At 40.5% G+C, this 20,554-nt stretch overlaps 1 protein-coding gene across 4 annotated transcripts in view; it reads right to left on the reverse strand.

Annotated features, from left to right (window-relative positions):
• Window positions 1-18,858, reverse strand: part of c18h6orf136 (chromosome 18 C6orf136 homolog) — a 41,387-nt gene extending 22,529 nt beyond the window's left edge. Inside the window, exons 1-2 of one of the 4 annotated variants that reach the window (XM_053446964.1) lie at window positions 18,622-18,858; window positions 17,540-17,700 (exon numbers count right to left, since the gene is read on the reverse strand). In XM_053446964.1, the coding sequence (XP_053302939.1) occupies window positions 17,540-17,638 (99 nt within the window). In that variant the 5' untranslated portion in view covers window positions 17,639-17,700; window positions 18,622-18,858. Of the gene's footprint in view, window positions 1-17,539; window positions 17,733-18,621 lie in introns of those variants that run through there. The other 3 variants (XM_053446963.1, XM_053446965.1, XM_053446966.1) reach the window with 3 other exon arrangements.
• Between the last annotated feature and the right edge of the window lie 1,696 nt (window positions 18,859-20,554).

Raw genomic sequence — 20,554 nt, forward strand, 5'->3', positions numbered from 1 at the left:
ATTTTAGGCCCACTTGGCAACCTCTGGCCTCAGCAACAACTTGTGGACTTTCAGCAACTCAGTCACTCACTACCTTAACACATCAACAGTATCTTAACCAGGGACAACAGCCTATGGTATCATCCTATCTGCCTGTTGCTCCCCCAAGTATTAATCCAGTACAGCTGGGGACCTCAAAGCCAAAATCATACATAATTTTTTTTTTCCCTAGACTGCTTATTTTGAAAGAGATAGAGTGACTATCTACTCCTCAAGAGGGATCTGGATAATCTTGTGGGGAATCAAGCTCATCTGTCAGAACAATATAAATATGAGCTTCTGCTTGGGTTGCTGAAGTGTTTGAGTCCACAATAAACTTTAGGAGTATCAGGGGTAAACAGTGTTGCAGCAGGATTGACCCCTTCTTCAGACATTATAAAACAGAAAAAAACACAACTTGCCTACATACTGCTCGTTTGGTGTCATCTAAGTGTCTCCAAGCCCCGACAGTCATATTTGACTCAAAACAAGGTAATTTATATCGGGTTTGAAGCCTAATGGTCTACTTTTGGAAGTAGCAATGCTAGCAGACGTAACAATGCGGACCAAGGGCACGTGCACCTGTGCGAGAGTGTTGCAGTCTTCTGATGTGTCCGGAAAACATGAACGCACCCCAGAAGAGGATATAATAGGAATTGTAGGCTAAAAAGATGGAGTAAATGATGCCATTTTGGGTTCACTATGCTACATGCTACTATGCAAGGCTTGCTTTGGTTCTGTCACATGTGACTCACTTTAAATGAAGTAAACAGTGAAGAACTTTGTGTTTGTGTTTCTATATTCTCATGTTCAGTTTCTCACCTTTTACTTAATTTCTGCAGGCTTCAGAGGTGGTAGTAAAAAATGTTAAACATCATTAAAAAATGATTAAACTACAATCAGTGATGGATCAATTTCAGCAGTCACAACCTTCACAGGTAATTAATTATTTATCAATGTGACGTGAAACGTCTACTTACAGCTGGAACTGTCCAACCTGAAGTTCACCTGGATTAACAAATCAATAAATATTTAGAGCTAGGGGCGCTCGATAATGGAAAAAATCATAATCACGATTTTTCAAACGATTCTTAATGTGTGCCCTTATTCTGAAGTCTATGCTTTTATTCTTTAAATGACTGGACTGTGCGCAATAAAGTGAATCACTTCCGGTTCAGGTAAACACCGATGACGGCTGCGTGTTTTATTCCTCCGTGAAACCGGAATATCGGTACCCGGTTATTCAAACCCTTAATGATGGCAACCCTAACACTCTCCAAAAAAAAACACTTTGTAACTGAGAACTTTGTCCTCTCATTATTAAATGTCCCCATCTGCCCCCCCCACAAGCACACAGACAGAGAGAAAAAGAGAGGGGTGGGGGGTGGCTATGAGGACCATCATCATTTACCCCCAAACCCTTACATTGAACGGGTTACATACAACAACAAGCGGAGAATCGCAGGCTGACCAGCGCGGAGAAATGCGGGTCCGGTGTGAACAGCCAGGCGGGAGTGTGCTCGAGAATGGACGCTGCTTCTTGTCGGATTCTTCGACTCCGAAGTGTTCCCATACAAGTTCACACCGGCTGCTGATCATCGTTAGTTGTATGAATGAGTGTGTATGAGTGAGCTTTATATTTCCTGTGTGTGCAATGTATTTCTTTCACTCCATGCAGTTGAACCTGAAGTCCCTCTCTTTAGAAAAAAATGTCTGTGTCTTTTTCGCCACAATTTTAACACTGATCATCACATAATGATCGTAGATTTTAATAAAATCTATCTGATGTTGTGCATTATTGTTGAAGGCTGATGCGCTGGCAACGCGCCAAAATGTTATATTTAGTTTTAACAATTGATCACATTTTTGGGTTGCTAAACATGCTTGAAAAGTGGGTATGAAAGTCCATTATTTTGTACCTACACCCACAACCCATCAGGAGATCTGCCATTTTGATTGTAATGTACATGTTTGCTTGGTTTTTGACATTTCTATGTATTGTACTTCAACAAACAAGTCATCGCATCAGCTTCATTTTTCGTGAGTGTAATCTAAAAACCTTCTAGATGAAAAGTTGTATTCTTCATTAGGGCTTGGGAGACGCGTCTATGTATCAACATTAGGGATGGGCATTATTAATCGACGATCGATTAATTGATCATTAAGAATTTCCTCGATGAAATAATTTTTTCATCGAGGAATTCGCTAATTACACAATTGACCACGGGGGGCAGTGTTTGAAAAAAACGCCACAGTCCTACTCAGTTACCTGCGACTGGCTGCAAGTTACCGTGTGGTTCCATTTCCAAAGTAAACATGAAGAGGTCACGGCGAAGTGTTGCATGGGATCATTTTGAGTTAAAAAATGACTTGGTTCACTGCCAACACTGCGAAGTTATCCCAGAGACTGGGGGAGACGAGGAGCCTGCGTTGTCTGACACGGACGAGGGGAGCGCAAACACCGGAGCCGCGGCCAGGCTAGCTAAGTTAGCACGGAGCTACCTGTGTATCAGGGCGACGTCAGTCCCCCGAGAGCGGGTTTTTCGGCGGCTGGACTGACGGTCACCAGTCTGCTTTAGCGTCTGACCCCAGAGCATGTTAACATGCTCAACTTTCTCAACACAAATCTGTAGGCTGGTGCTGAAGTTGTATGTGAGTTACTGGTTATTTTTATGAAGCTTTCTCGACTCAGTACCTTGTTTGATAGTTTTGAGTTACATTTGGCAAAACCTGTCAGACCTAAGTATTATATATTTGTAGTTGTTGTTTAACATTGTTTTTTTATATTATTATTATTTTATTTTGGAGGAAAAAAAAACGAGGGTCAGTTGTGTTTAGTAGCACCGGCTTCTAGCTGTCGGTTCCGCTGCTTAAGATTACGGCAGCGCATATTTTGTTCATCTTGTAATAAAGATCTCAATGAGGAAACACGCTTTTTTTCCCACTGCATTTTAATGTAGCTTATAAATAGTGAATTTTTGAACTTGAAAATATTAATGATTAATCGAAAATTCGTCATTAACTCTCCCGACGATCGACGAAGACAATTTTATCGAACGCCCATCCCTAATCAACATCATCGATTACGTTAATACATTGACTCGCGAATCAAGAAGATGCTCTATACAAACCCAGACTTGTTATTAGAATTTGACTGACAGTTTCTATTTTAACTAGGGCTGAACGATTTGGGAAATGAATCTAATTGCGATTTTTTTCCCAAATATTGCGATTTAATATGCGATTTTTTTATTTTATCCTCTCCCCCCCCCCCCAAAAAAAACATAATGAATGATTTAAATATGACCAACACAATATTAGATACATTTACTGTACAATATTCTTTCCCACATTTAATTTAACGGCTCAGTACAACAAATCAGTGTGCAGTAATTAATTAACTGCAGTAAGTAATTTAATCAAAGTCATTGTAAGTATAAACACAAGACATGCACTTTTTATAACCTGTGTGCAAAATTGACCATCTTGAGAAAAACATTTTTTAAATTATAGGTGTCTTACTGCTCCCAAGTCAGTAACATTTCCAGTGTTGGGAAGGATACTTTCAAAACGTATTCCTTTACAGAATACATGCCCAAAAATGTGATCTGTAACGTATTCCGTTACATAAACTAATCTGAGTAACGTATTCTGAATACTTGGATTACTTCCACATTGAATTGCAAAGTGTTGGAATGCGGCGTTGTTATTGTCAGTGGAGCAGCAGCAGTTTAAGCTCTGTGTCCGCGGATGCGGCGGGCCAGCTGGATGCGCTGGAAGGGCAGCTTGCGGATCAGCAGCTCCGTAGATTCCCGTTCATGTCCGGGTGGTCGTGCAGCGGTATGGAGGCGCCGGGCCTCAGCAGGAACACCCCCATGCTGAACACCTCCGTCTCGCAGATGTGCATGTAGGTGACCGGGTGGCTCTGGAGCCCTGCCGCCCCGGAGCACGGCTTGCTTTTCCGGGGAGGGATTTTCAGGTCCGCCGCCCGCACCGCGGTCAGCAGCGGGATGAGCTCGCTCTGTGAGTCCGCCACGTCGGCCAAAGACTTTAGGACCCTGTAGGTGATGCAGGCTTGCTTCGCTATCTTCTTGATCAGAGGAGTTTTGTGGTCCTGCGGCATTCTTGCTGCGGGTGAGGACAGCAGCCCAGTGCCCTACTCTCTTTCGCACGTTTTAATCGCGCACGTTGCGATTAGAAAATTGCATTTTATCGATTGTCAGGGCGGGCTTTATAGATGATTGACAGATGATCAACGGTGACGTAATCAACCACGTCATCAAAGTGCCCTTGGGTTGAATTCGTTTTCAACAAACATGCCTGCCGCTGGCGAGCTGAGATGTGTAGATGCTGCCATTGAGTCTGTTTTAGAAGACATCGACAGCGCATTCATTTTGAAAGAGGAACACAGAACGTGGAGGCGACGCCAAAGCACCGCGCTAATCCCTATCGCCCCGGCGCTTGGCTGTTCACAACGGACGCTGAAGCGACGCTGAACCGCCGGGCAGCGCTAATAATATCACCCGTTGATCCAGTAGATCGCTGCACAGCTTTGTGCCAGTCACACCGGAGGCTGAAGCACCACGCTGCGCCAAGGCTACCTCGCGGTGCTTCAGCCTCCGGTGTGACCGGCACAAAGTTTTAACATGGGAGTGGATGGGAGCCAGCTGTTATTTAAGGCTTGGCGCTGCGCTGAAGCGTCCGGTGTGAACCCGGCGTTAGTAAATAACTCACAATGCGTTGCTTAGTATACGTCACATACTACGTTGCTCTGATTGGTTGTAGGTCTATCCAATTGAGCGAAGAGGAATTTTACTTCCTGGTCAGTTGAAACACGCCCCATAATTTTTTCCCAATGGAGCGACTCCAGACCGAACTGCCCGACCAAAAATGTTGTAGGCGGGGCTAAATTCGTCTGGCATCCAGGCTAATTAAATGGTGGAACAAGCTCCCAAATGACATCAGGACACCAGAAAGTCTACACATCTTACGCAGCTGACTAAAAACACATCTCTTCCGACTATACCTTGGAGAAAAAAAAAAAACGTAAGTACTATAAGAAAACTTATATGGCACTGACATATAGCACTTTGTAGATTGGCTTTCTTGAAGACAAATTTCTTTCCTGATTCTTGCTGTTCCTTGGTTTGTACCCTCAAGTTTGAATGCCCTTATTGTAAATCGCTTCGGATAAAAGCATTAGCTAACTGAAATTAAATGAAAAAACTGAAAAATCTGAAATGTAGTTATATATTAGGAAAGAATAATAGAGGAAACTCAAACTTCATCTTCAGCTAAAATGATATATCAGTAAAATTTACACATTTCCCATTAATTCAGGATGTTTTCTAGAAATGGAAATGATCAGAATGTCTTCAGGACAAAGGGCAGTGAAAATATGATTGTTGTAAAAAAATGTGGTCTTGTGTCCCACTTTACCCCAGCTACGGGGTAAAGTGGTCCACTTACTTTTTCCACTTTAAAACTACCATAACAACAAATGTTGTAATAGTTAAAATCCCGACAGCTAGATTGACAACCACTAATATCGGACTAGTAACAGAATCATGGGGATTGGTCAATTAAGCACATTTATGATTATTATGATTAATGTGATCTCTTGCACACCCTAGCTTACCGGCACATTGTTTCGGTCCAATTGGTAGGGACAGGGATATTGTTTTTCTCTTCGTTTGCAAACGCCAGTTCACGGCACTTAACTGGAGCAAGGCCATGGAACTGGTCAGCTAGTTGTTTCAAGTGTTTGGCAAGCTCCTCCTCCATCTCATCTGTGAATATTCTCTTTGCCTCAGCTACTGCACCCCAGGCTACTGATTTTACTTTCCCTTTCTCTTTTTTCTTTATGAATCTTTTGAGGGTTATCTTATCAATATTTCTATCCCTTCCAGCTTTTCTTAAAGACTTCTTTCCTTGCATGACCTCAGCGGCTGAACTCTCCATCTCTGCGAGGGGTGTTTGGCCCAAGGTTGTCTTCCTGGTTTATAGTTTCTTGGCATGATGGCTTTTCTACAATGTTTATGAAATTAAAAATAAAACATATATAATGTAATATAACACTAAAATATGTTTAAGACTAAACTTAACTTGTGCTTCATCTCTTAGCAATTCAGGCTAATCTTCGGATGGCATTAATCACATGGTTTTATATGTTGGAAGTTCACCAACATGTATGATATAAGTTTTTCTACCTGATTCAATTTGTTTTGACACAACAGTTGAGTAAGTTCAAAGCAAGAAAATTTACTTTTACATGCAAAAAACAAATTTTTGTGAAAAAACATACTTTCTACAGCACCAACTTCTCCTTCATGGCAAGGGGGGAATGGGAGGGGCTTGAAAACATAATGGTCAAATGACCACAAATGTTTTCCGTTGCCTAGATACAGGGGGTGTCTCACATTACCCGATGTCCCACATTACCCCGCTCTCCCCTAATACAAAATGAATGTTAGATTAATCAGAATTTTTTTTTTTAGATTATCGATTAAAAAAATAACCGTTAGGTGCAGCCCTACTCTCCAGGAGGTTTGTCAGAGGGCATTGAATGTACATCTTTAGCCGTAAAACAGGAAGTTGTTCCAACTAAACTAGTCCAATCCAATTTGGTTCAAAGACCATTAGGACTGTGATGAAGATATCTTGTGAATGTTGTTAATATCAACTTCAAATTTGGTCAGTGCAAACAAACAACCTCAACAATTAAACCTTTTTTATTTTCCTTCAACAGCATGCCTGTGACCATATAGCTATGAAACAGGATGTTCCAGAAACCAGAAACACCAGTAAGTGGTGTTTCTGGTTCAAACGTCATAGGATTTACATAGAAATGTTGACAGCTGACTCCAGACCTCATAGCTGAATTGTGAGACACAATCTACAATCAGGGACATCCTCGAACATCCTTCCTGTCAAAAAACGAGTGAGTGCCTTTTAGTGGAAATGTTGGCCAGGATGTGGCAGGCTCACCACGTCCGTGTTGCTGCCCGACTGCCACCGAGGTTTTAGGGCCTGTTAATACCTGGTTGTAGGTCTCGTTGTAATTTTGTGTGTTGTAGACGTTTTTTCCTGAAGTGGTTGAAATAGTTAACCACACCCACCACCAAGGAGTCTATCAGCCTATTGTAGTGCGCTATAAATACGGGTGGTTCACTTTCAACCGAGAGAAAACCTCAACAACTCTCTGTGGCAAAGAGGACTTTACTTTTTTTTGTTGGTTTTAGAGGTTCAGTGTGTAGAATTTAGTGACATCTGACATCCGCTCGTCTTTGTCCTTTTTCAAACACCAACTGATAATCACATGGGATATTCACCATCTAGTCCCATATTCAAAAATATATTTTAATCAATGATGTCGGATCATGACTCCAGTTCTCTTTTACCCGGACTGTGCACGTCACGTTACATCTGGTGATGTGTAGCAAGTTTAAACATGTGACTCATAAATTCTGGAGCAACTCAAACAAATAAAGTAAATGTCAGTCCTGTTCTTGTCCTAATAACTTATGATCAGTGATAGTGTTTATCGTTAAAGTGTAAAGTGAGTGCAGGTCAGAGGCGATGTGAGAAGGAAACATGACGTAAGTAAAATCTTAATAAATAAATGAATAAATGAATAAGGAAATAAATAACGAAATAGATAAATACAAAAAGAAATCAATACAGAAAGAAATGAATAAAGGCCTAAATATATTTCCATATTTATTTCCGCATTTATTTATTTCTGTATTTCTGTGTCCATATGCTAATGATAAAAGCAGTCCAAATCCAGTGTCATGCAGGATTGTTGACAGGAGTGTGATGCTCCAGATCTACTACTTCCGCCTTTCAATGCTGACTGGTGTCCAGTAGCTGTTTGCAGTGTTGTGCCAGTTCACACTTAAAAGCAACTAGTAACAAGTTCAGTTCATGCAGATGAAAATTAACTATTCCACATTCAGAGTAATTTTTTAAATATTTATTGGGTTGATTTAGTCCCGACTGTGAGCATCTTGTCTCGTGTTGTATTGAGCACATGTGGACAAGTCATTTTTTGAATGATGTTTAAATGCAGTCTCAAACTCTGGAGCGAATCAGACAAACACCAAGTTACTTCATTTACTGATAAGGTCCTGATCACTAGCGATGTGTGTTCATCTCCCAGACAGCGGGCGCACACACAGGCCTCTGGGATTATACATCACACTCTTGTGACCAATCCTTCCAATGTGGAAATAAATTGAGGACATTTATTCATTGTATATATATTTCTGTATACATTTATTTTGTATACATTTCCTTATTTATTTATGCATTTATTTATTTATACTTAAGTCATGTTTCGTCCTTCATACAAACAAGACCAGACCTTTAATGAGCGTCTTTCTTGAAGCACCGGTGTTACAATTATTCAACGGTGGAAAACGTCTGAAACAATGAATATAGCAGAAAACATGACTATGTTCAGTCACTGCTAGGATGCAGAATCATCCACCTTTGTGCAGGAGCCCAAACATTTAAACAGGTTCTGCTGCTCCTCCTCTGCTGTGTGCGTCAACCTTACCTGATGTAGGCGTAACTCTATTCTAGCCACATGATTGGTTCGGCGCGGCGCTACTCTAATTCTCATGGTGCAGAGTTTGGCAGCCTTTTCTATCAAAAGAGCCATTTTGCCCTGTCTTCCACCAAATAAAAATTTGCCTGAAGCCACAAAACATTTGATAACACAACTTATTAGGTTTTTGTATATAGTAATACTAGTTCACGTTCATTCGTTTTTTATTGGGAAGATTTAGGTGACAAGCTTAAGATCATGTGTTTAGTTTTTAATCAATGGTGTCGGATCATGTCTGCGTGTCGCTCCGGTCATTTTGAGCATCATGTCTAGTGTTGTATTGTACTGAGCACAAAATGTTGACGAGTCATTTTTCATGATGTTTAAAAGCATCCACAAACTCTGGAGCGAATCAAACATACTAAGTTACTTCATGTACTGATCAGTCCTGATAAAAGTGATGTGTGTTTATTAGTTAAAGTGAGAGCAGCTCAGGGTTAGGGTTAGAAGCTCCAGCTCGGTACAAACCAACTGCAGCTTCTGCTCTGATAATTGATCAGCTGTGACTAAAGAAACTCTGTTTCACAGTTTCCATGTTCTTCAACAAAGTGACTTACTGGCTGCTTCATGTGAACGAGCTATGATCTCTCCTCCCTAAACTTGAAAATAAAGAGCCGAATTTACAAGAAGGCTCAAATAATTAAGAGTTAGTCATCGACAAAGTTTCTCTTCACTAAACGGCTGTGGCTGAGGGGTAGAGCGGTCGTCCTCCAACCTGAAGGTCGGCAGTACGATCCCCAGTCCTCCCCATCTGCATGCCGTAGTGTCCTTGGGCAAGATGCTGAAACCCGAACTGCCCCCCATAGAACAACAAAGTGCTGCTAATAGATGCACTGTATGAGTGTGTGTGTGTGTGTGTGTGAATGGGTGAATGTAAAACTGTACTGTAAAGACATTTCAGTGGTCATCAAGACTAGAAAAAGCGCTATATAAATACAAAACCATTAACCATTTAACAACTTTCAAAAGTGCAAGATTGAAAAGGGAGTCTGGTGATATTACAGAACAAAATCTGAAGCAAATGGTGATCAGAGTGTGTTTCATGTGTACTTGCAGCATGGCAGGTATGGCATATTATCCTTCAATGTCGCCCAGGAAGCATAGCTGAATATGGTCTGAGCGATCGGATCTCAATTTGAAAGCCTTCTATGTATTATGTAGCATCATTTATTTATTCAACTATATTAACAACATTGTATGAAATCAGTGAAGGAAAAAGTGTCAACTGTTTATTATTATAACCAACGAATAAAAAAAAAAAAAAAAGCTCCAGCGATATCAACCCTCAGTCCTGCACTCAGTTGGCACTAATACCCTATTAAGAACAGATATCTCAGGAACAGCTGAGAATCTTACCAATTATTTACACAGCCTACTCTCTGATCACCCTTGATCAGCTGACCAAAATAATCTCATCTTCTAAACACACAACTTGTCATACAAAATAACTTTTTGAAATTCTGCCCCTAGTTGATAGTACGTTACTGAACACACCGAATCTCTCATTATCATCAGGATATGTAACACAGTCCTTCTAAACTAGCTGTAATCAAACCCCTTCTAAAAAAAAAACACTCTGGAACCGGATGTTTTAGCCAACTACAGACCGATATTCAACCTCGCCTTCCTGTCTAAAATCCTTGAAAAGGTTGTAGCCAGCTAGCTGTGTGAGTTTCTCCAGGAAAGTAATGATATGAAGACTTTCAGTCAAGGTTTAGAGCTAATCACAGCAGAGAAACAGCCTTGGCGAAGGTCACTATTGACCTTCTAATAGCTTCAGATAATGGATTTGTGTCTGTCCTTGTTTTGTTACATCTTAGTGCAGCATTCAACACTTTAGTCCATCCAATTGTATTACAGGGACTAGAACAGCTAATTGGCATTAAAGGGACCGCCCATAGCTGGTTTAAATCCTATTTTACAGATCGATTCCAATTTCTGCAAATTAATGATGAGTCATCTATGCACACCAAAGTTAACCACAGTGTTACATTACATTACATCTATTTAGCGGACGCTTTTATCCCAGGCGACTTACAATAAGTGCATTTAACCATGAGGGTACAAGCCCAGAACAACAAGAATCAAGAAGTATATAGTTTGCGGCGGGAGATGATAGACTTTCAGTGTCCTAATGTGTTCCAAAGGGTTCTGTGCTCGACCCAATTTTATTCTAATTAGGGCTGCCGCGATTAGTCGACGTCATCGATGACGCTGAAAATGCGTCGACATCAATATTTTAAACCGACGCGTCGGACCCACACAAATTATGAATTTACGCCGCTCTTTTTAGCGCCGTTCTGCTCCGCTACGCGCTATTCTCAAGGGTGCGCAGGCGCCCTGCTGTTCACACGGGACGCGCATTTCTCAGCAACGGTCAGCCAACGATTCTGCTTTCTCCGCTTGTTGTTGTATGTAACCTGTTCAATGTACTGGTTTGCGGGTAAATGATGATAGTGTTCATAGCCGCCCCCCCCCCTCTCTTTCTCTATCTGCTTGTGTGCTTGTAGTGGATGTGCAGAGGGTGTCATTTAATTATGTGATTGGGGAAATTAAAACTCCAGGACAACAGAAGGGGAATACAAAATATGGGATACATATTTGATCATTTATATCATATAAAATATGATTAATATCGTTTAAAATCATTTTCCAGTGTGTTTCCTGGCGCGATACGCTTGCAGCGAGCGGAAAAAATAGACTGTGATATCGTTCAATGTGTTTCACAACAGTTGATTGACAGTAGATTTAGCTAATAGGGAGCCCCTATGTTGGAATGTTGTGGACCAACAGGAGGAGGCATGAATGTGGGGGGCGGGGTCAGACACGGAAATGAGGACCCGAATAAAGATGTCAACATTGTACACAGTCTGTCTCAAGCACATTATTAAGCGATCTCGACAGACTCAACGGCGAAACCATCAGTGCAGGGCGCGAGGCGCATAGCAGCCCATGTGAACCGCACAAAGGTTTAACAGCGGGTTGGATAGACGGCGCCTGGCTTTCCTTGGCGCCGTCCAAAATGCTGCAGCACTTGTCCTGACAAGAACTGTGAAAAGAGTCCACATTTCTCCTGTATGAGCTTCTCTACACTGGCTTCCGGATTAAATCTAGAATACAATATAAAATTATCTTCCTCATCTTCAAGGCCCTTAATATAACGGCACCAGTATACCTTAAAGAGCTGATAGTACCATATCAACTAGAGATGAGCCAGATACTCGGCTGAAACGAGTATCCGGTACGGATAAAGCACTTTTGCCGAGCACGAGTATTATACGAGTCAATATCTGTGCTCGGACTGAATGAAAATCCTCACACACCGCTCTGCTCACTCACTCACAGAACAGCTCTCTGTCTCTCAGTCACTCAGGTTCGCGGGTCTTTTCCGTTAACGTTTAGGGTTTCTTCAGCTTGAAGTTTGTACTTACTTATTAACCAGTAGAGTTCTGTTAAACGTGGGTTCGTTCAGACGTGGTGCTGGTAGAAAGCGACTTGCGTTGCGTCTCTGCCTGTCGGAGAGTTTTTTTTTAAACAGTTTTTTTTTTTTTTTACTTCACGCTTGTCTTGGACCTGCTATTGGTTAAGCTGCTACAGGTCTAGTACAGAGGTCGCCAACCCGTCGATCGCTATCTACCGGTCGATCTCCCAGTCTTCACTGTCGATCCCCCAACTCCCTGGACTCACTGGCTGTCGTCGCACCACAGATCAGCTCTGCGTCAGTTGTCTGTTTTTTACACGCGCTGTGTGTCAGCTACTGGCGTCTGAGCTGCTGTTTATCTCCTGCATTTTCTTCAAGAACAAGTTGGTTTATGTACTAAACTAAATGTCAGGTATGAAGATGCGCATCTTTTGGTCTGTCGATAACAATCAAAGCCCCGTTGGAACAAATGAGTGGATTACGAAAGTGAAACCCTGGAGTGCTTTCACTTTGAGAGGGGTTCGGAAAGTGTTAATACATTTGTGTCATAAACAGATAAACATTGTGGTTCACAGCAGAAAAAACAGAGAAAATTATCTTACCTGAGTTTTAATGTATATCTGAAAAATGATGTCGCAAAAAAATTATCGAAAAACTTTCGATATGCCTTTTCAAAATAAAAGGACTCCAGTGATTCTGTTAATGAGATCCATTTGCTTGTTTAAAAAGTTTTTATTTATTGTGAAATATTTGCAAGAGCGGAAGATGCACGGCTTCATACAGTGTAGTACTGGTATTTATTTGAGTATAAGGGACTTCTTTCATACAAGGCAATAATCATATTTGTGGCCATATTTAAATCAAAGCCTATATGTAAGAACATGATGTGGAACTGAGAAACTACATATTGTGCATTTTAAATATGAATTGATATTAATTTTAATATTGTGCATTGAATAGAAAAAGTTGCATAACTGCCTCTCTTTGTGTATATTTATTTATTGCACATTCATCCTTTAAAACAAATTGCAGAAAATAATATATATGACCCTTCTTAGTGGATTTTTGGAAGATATCCGGGTGGTAGATCTCAGCTTACGTTTGGAATTAACAAGTGATTTTTCGCTTGAAAATGTTGGTGACCACTGGTCTAGAATGTCGGGGGATACATGACACATCAAGCTTCTCTTCCAAGCTTCTCCTTCCACCTCTCCCTCCTTATCACATCAAAGAAATTAATATCTCATCAAAACATGTTACTGACTTGACTTCTACCTCGGAGTCCCTATGCCTTATTGACCGCAGATCCAGGGCTGCGGCCACATCGTGGATAATGATGGTGGATAGCAAATCAGAGATCGTGATCGTAAGGGCGGATCCTGTATCGTGCTGGCTGATTTTATTAATAATAGCGGATCCTGTATCGAGTTGGCATCTGATAGTGGTGGTGGACCACGATCGAGGTAGCTGCTGACCATGGACCCTGATTACAACAAGACTGCTTGATATACAATATGTCTACTCAGATACTCGACCATTACGGACACTAATCCATCAATTCATTTACCTCTCATTATGCTACAAAATTTGTATCCTAATGAATGCTGCAAATACTAGGGATGGGCATAATTAATCAACGATCGATTATTGATCATTAAGAATTTCGTCGATGACATAATTTTTTCAGCATCGAAAAAAATGGATTTCGTTATGTGTCAGGAGGTCGGAATATCCGAGTTGCCCCGAACGCAGCACAGTCAGGATGTTAGCAGCTGGAGAAAGAAGCCCGTAGCTAGCCTCCACTGCTCTGCTTCAAGTCCGCACACGGACCCTCAGTCCACGGGGACACCCGGACAGACCTGGGTCTGGGTGAGGGGTTCCGGGAGTGAGGACGTGACAACAACCGGACTGAGAGGTCGAGAACCTTCAAATCCAGCTAGCTCTCAGCGGCTAGCTGCTGCTCTCTCATAGGGGCTTAAGAGTACAGTAGCGCATATTTTCAAGTGTAATCAATGAACGGATCCTGTTTAATTGCCACAAGAGTTGTTCATTTTGTAATAAAGATCTTCACTGCATTTAAATATAGCCTATAAATAGGGAATTTTAATATAAAAATATTAATAATTAATCAAAAATCGATCGTTAATTCTCCCGACAATCGATTAAGACAATTTAATCGAATGCCCATCCCTAGCAAATACCCTTATCTTTCTGATGTTCTCTATTACACGCGACATCTATTTCACTTCTGTCCATCCTGGGAGAGGGATCCCTCATATGTGGCTCTCTCTGAGGTTTATACATTCTTTTTAGCCTGTTAAAAGTTATCTGGGTAGTTTTTCCTTACTCTTGTTGAGGTTTAAGGGCACACCTTAAAGCCCTATGAGACAAATTGTGATTTGTCAATATGGGCTATACAAATAAAATTTGATTGATTGATGGTTTATTATTGGCATGGCAACAGCCGCTTAAAGGGCCAATATTGTGTAAAATACATTTTCTGGGCTTTTAATATCCGTAATTTCCTTGAAGGGGGTCAGTAGAGACCCTAAAAGTATGAAAACAGTCACTCTGAAGACTTTTTCACTCAGTCGATTCTAAGAAATGTGCCATTGAAACGTCGCGTTTTGTACTTTCTTCCCCGTATGAGTCATAGGGGTTCGTACTCTTCTCTCAGCCCCACCCAGCCGTAACCAGTCCAGCCTCCGAACCCACCACCCCTGCTGCCCACCACCACCAGACTTGTTGCTGAGCTAGCAGCTTGTTAGCCACCACAGGCTAACCCCAACAGACTACACTGAACAACACTGCAGCGTTGAGGGATGCAAGGAAGAATGTGTCCGTGCACATTTCTCCTAAGAACGTAACTGTTCGAGACCAGTGGTTACTCTTTATTTCTTCTGACGTGCCGTGTCGCTGTGCCCAGTACGGAGTAACCTAGCCGTACAAGGGACTGATACTCCATTGTGAAACTCTACAATATATATCTGTGCAATATAAACCACTATGTGCATCCATTTACTGTACTATTTATATATTTTTTCTATATATAAAAAATATAAATATATCTTCACCCAAGTACTGCAATGCTACTAATGTATTGTCATCATGCTGTAACATTGCAAATTTCCCCCTTTGCGGAACTAATAAAGGACTTCATATCATATCTTAAATACACATTGCAGCAGTTTTTTCGACTTTAAACCACTGACATATCATCTTATAGGTACGAATACCTCAAATTAAATCCCAGAAATTGTTAAATATGGGACCTTTAAGTTAAGCTTTATTTTACTGTGGAATCGATCAAATATTGCGCATGTGAAACCTCAACAGAGATGAGAAGCAAGATGCCTCACTCGTTAGCTATTTACACCATCAGCTCCGGGAAAAATTAAATAACTACCTAAGTTAGAATAAAAAAGTATATAAATTGATGAGTGAGCCATCTCAGCTGTTTTGCTTCATCTGAACAGCTCCTCGAAAATTTTAAAAAGGTCTCCACCTTACTGTGTCAAGTGTATTGAGATAACGAATGTTGTGATTTGGCGCTATGCAATCATTTGTTTTCAGTCTACTTTAGTGCACTTGTGTAGTGTGCAAGCTTGTGCAAGCTTTCAACTCCATTAAGTGCCAACCTAACCCTTATTATTTGAATGCTAGGACATGTAAGAAATGTTTTAGTTTGTGTTGTTAAAGATTTTTTGGGGTTGGTTTTTTTCACATGTGTAGGTATCATTCTAACTAAATTAGTAAATTAAAAACATTAATAAATTATTGTAAATAATCAGATCATTGTTATAGTTTTATTTAAGCTTTAGTCATCTGACATTGAGTTTATTTGATTTCTTTGATAGTTAAACAGGGGAAAGCAGGAATCACTTATCAGGGCTCCAAACTCACTCTTAACATTGGTTGCAATGGTGCACCTAACTTTTTCATTTAGGTGCACAAGCACATAATTCGATTTGATTTGATTTCCAATTCGATTCAGTATTGATTAAGTTAAGGATATAACATGAATTTTCATAGAACTAGAGCTGTAAACTAGTGATGTGTCCTCCCGTGTCGAGGCTTCGAAGCGTGTGTCGAGTAATCGAGGATGATTTTTATGAAGCGCGTATCGAGGCTTGTGTTGATGACGTATGTGATGACGTTCAAAGCCTCGCGAGCCGGCCGAGCACGTCACTGATTCAGGAAAGGGTTTGCGGGTTTGGTGTGCGATTCAAAATAAAAGGGGCCGCGAAACGCAATGGATTCCCCCCCACACTACTTGTCTTGGGACTTTATTGTGCGTTTGCTTGCAATATATTCTGAGTATTGCAGGGAGAAAAGGAATTTATTTCCTAACTTGTACAAACTTGAAGTATCTTTTCTTTGTACCCCAGCATCATCTGTGCGCTGTGAAATGATAGTTTCTAAAGCAGGCGAAATTATTTCAAAAAAATTAATCCGCCTGAAACCCAGCACTGTTGAGAAGCTGTTGTTTTTAAATAAAAATAAATTAACTGTTATCCATTTTGTACGTGTACGTGTATTGGCATCACAAACATCATTAATTCGTTTATTCAATTCAAAGCTTCACACACCAAAGCCATGGTTTCATTATAATTACATTACATTTAATGTCCACTTGATGGCGCAGTAGAGCAAATGAAGCACCATGAAGCTTCGGCCCATGAGCGAACCAATTGGATGGAAAGCTTCAAAGCTTCATGAAGCTTCATCTCGCCATCACTACAGTAAACTGTGCAACGAAACCTCTCACTTCGCGCATTATTGAAAATATTAAGATAGGACTGTCACAGTAAGAAATTTTGTTGGACAATATATTGCATAAATGATAGTATTGTCATTGTTTTTAAACTAATTTATACCACTGATATGATATTATAGCATAATCATGCAAGTACACCCTTTCAGGGAGCAATTAACTATTCATTCTTAAGATTATTCAGTCTAACATTTGAATTATAATTTAAAATAATAAAATAAACCACACACAACCAAAACCATAAATAAAATTAACCCTCTGGCTCTGTTAACAAAAATTACTCTACATGAAAGATTTGGCACAAGATATATGTTACCAACTCTGTTAACAGGATGGGATGGATATGTTTTAGATGAGCTTTTATGTTTGTAATGTATTAGGTTAGCATTCCAGTGCTTCTTTTAGTCTGTTTGTCTGCTTATTTCTGTCGCTCTTCACACACAAACAGATAATCACATTTATTTAGTTATTTAAAGATGGTGTTGGATCATGAATACGGATCATTCAGGTCACTTTAACGATGATGTCCTGGCTATTTGAGTTTTATCTTGTGTGTGGCAGGTGAGTGCCCACAAAATGTTCGACTTTTTTTTTGTAAAGTGACTGCAGTCAGTGTGGACGGAGCACACCCAGAGAGGAGACACAGTACAAACCAACCAGTACTTCTGCCCTCATCCTGAAGCAGCTGTGCTGTTTTGCATCTCAAACGGATTACCTGGTTTAGGGTCCAGCTCCGTTTTTTGATGAGTTGCCTTCTGCCATGGCTGCCAACACAACCCATCCAGAAAGCAAGAACACCTCTGCACACAGCCATTCACTACCAGGGCCACGGCAACTGCAGTCACCAGCAGAGCATCACCCACAGCACAGAGGACACTGCAAAGACACAGACACTATGTCCTTGAGACCTGAGAACACAGATAAGACAAATCTGAGCAGGAAGCAATCAAGAATTGGATATTGCCTCTGTCCTCAAAATGTGTGAAGTTTAAAGCAGAAAACGACAGCCAGATATATTCACTGTTTTTACATTGGTAGTCAGAGCTGATGCCAGGAGCACATGACCTTAGCAGACCACATGTCTATAATCAGAGACTCCACCATGACAGCTGAGAATGAGTTCTGCAGTCATGAACATACTCCAAAATAAATGTTTTACCCAAACAGATTCTAAAAACCTGCAAAGGGTAACTGTATGTGTGGGTATACATCGTCTATGTGAATACCTTCCAGTAAAATTAAGATGTCACTTAGCAACGTATGAAAGGCATGTCGATTTTCTTGGGTAAAGGGATAACAAATATGTAAATTATTGTGATCAATATAGGTCAAAATTAACTACAGTAAATCGCAGGCCTAATACAACAGATGATATTTAGTATTTACTGATAATTGGTGGCAGTTATCTAAATGCGTGAATAGTGCCTATATGGCGAAAGAACGGACACAAAACATTGGCACTGATTTAGTTTCAATAAATTGTGATAATGGGAGATTGACGCCACTATTTTCTACATTAATCCGAACGTTTATGTAATGTCAATAACCATTTAGGTTGAATTTGAAACGGATGCATTTTAAGTTGCTATGATCACTGTTTGAGACACAGTTACTAGATTAGTCGGGACACATGGTTTGAGATACCTTCCTTTAATCGCTGACACTACAGTCCGTGTTGTTTGCTAGTGCCTACTGCATAATATGAGTCAATAGATGCTAGCTTACGAGGGTTACCCGCAAGCACCTAGTACTGAGCAACTACCGGCAAAGCAAACGTGCGATATAAGATAAATTTACCTGTTGCGGACGAAAACCTTGTTAAGACCGACAGAGGTTCAGCCAGCGCATCTCCATGACATATTTTATAGAGTGGTAACCAGCGGCTTGACGTTAGTAACGAGCTAGTAAGGACTACTTAGCTAACTTGCACAATGTCATTGCAGCCCTGCGTGTCCTTGCCCCAGTGACAGCAAACTCAAATTGTGGCAGCCAGCGGCAGCTTGCAGTGAGACTTCCGGTGTCAGCGGAAGCTGCCAAACGTAACTTCCGTTGTTTGTCGAAGCTGCCGTAGCATATTGGCGTATCGTATATCTCCAACCAGCTAATCGTGTTGTGCTCCTGCTAATACTATTTAGTGCCCGAGAACCGACAGTGCGTAGGCCCTTTTGAAATGGAAATGGTTATTATTATTGGGGCCCAAGCACGTTAATTTGTTCTATTTTTGAATGGGATGAATTAAGATGACAGTCACGTGTTTAGTTATCAAGCAGTTAGCACAGAAACTCCATCTCGTTGCAAACCAACTGCAGCTTCTGCTCTGATCATTGAGCAGCTGTGATCTCAGTGCGTGTGTCGCTGTGAGCATGTGAGTGGGAGAGGAGCTTGTGTGTGCGCTGTCTGGGAACACACACACACACACACACACACACACACACACACACACACACACACACACACACATACACATACTTACTTCTTTTGGTGTATATTAGCTGTTGGCAAAACAGCTTATAGGTGCATTACCGACACCTGCTGGACTGGAGTGTGGATCAGTAAATTAGCAGTAAACGAACAAACTAAATAAATTAAAACAAAAACAACAATACGGCCAAACAAAAGAGAACCTAAAATTTAATTATTTCCTTAAGTCCTGTTTCTCTTAAATAGTTGTAGAAGATTATGTATTTTTCTTCAGTCTTTCCTAACAAATTTATTAATGTGATATTTAGCTTTTCGTCTTTTAATCCTGATATTAATTCCTTTCTTTGTTAATTATATTAATTACATTCTATCAGTACATGCCTGACAGTTTCCGGTTGATGAAGGGTATAATTTAATCCTGTATGACCAATTCTCAGGCGGGTGATGACTTTCTCTCTTCTCCTCTCACCAGTGCCTACATGTTTTTGAGTTTTATACAAATTTCTTCCTGTGTTGTTTAAATCCCAGTATTCTTGCCATATTCTGTGAATTTATTCGTTAATGACTGTTTTTATATCTGCTTTTCTTAGTGCTACCTGATCGTCGCTCGCTTTAAGGACTGTTTTGCTAATATGTCTGCCTTTTTCGTTACCTTCCACGTGAGCCGGAACCTATATGAAAGGTCGGACCCTCTCTGATGTAACTTGAGGATCATATGATAAATGTCATTGGTAATATCTTGTCGGCATGATGATTTCATTGATCTTATACTGGCAATTGCTGACAAGCTGTCTGATGCTATGATAATGTCATTGGCCTGGCTTCTTTCCTCCGCTCACTGCAATGCAAACAGAACATCCAGTACTTCTGCTGTATAAACTGAAAGGTGAACTGAGACTCGTTTTTTAATTGGTCTATCTAACTGCAGAATGAAAAAAGCAGTACCTGGACACTCTTTTTCTGTAAAAATTTATTTTATTCTGATATTCATCTATATGGTTTTGTACTATTTCGCACTTTGGTACCTTCTTGTCTTTGTCTTTCAGCTTTTGCTGCAGACCGATGTCTATGGATGGTAACACAAATTTCCATCGTGGTATCTCTGATATTGGAACAGTAGAACTTATATTAATTTAGTTTAATCCTACATCTTGTGCTTTGGTGTTTACTATCCATCCGAAACTAAAACATCTGGTTTTGTTATGCTCCCAACATTCCTGTAAAACACATTTTGTCGGATGTGATTTATTTGGTCCTTTTAGATTTTTAGACTCTTCTTATCCTTAATGGCATCTCACCAATCTCAACT

This window comes from Pleuronectes platessa, chromosome 18, assembly GCF_947347685.1.
Source record: "Pleuronectes platessa chromosome 18, fPlePla1.1, whole genome shotgun sequence".
Taxonomy (NCBI): Eukaryota; Metazoa; Chordata; class Actinopteri; order Pleuronectiformes; family Pleuronectidae; genus Pleuronectes; species Pleuronectes platessa.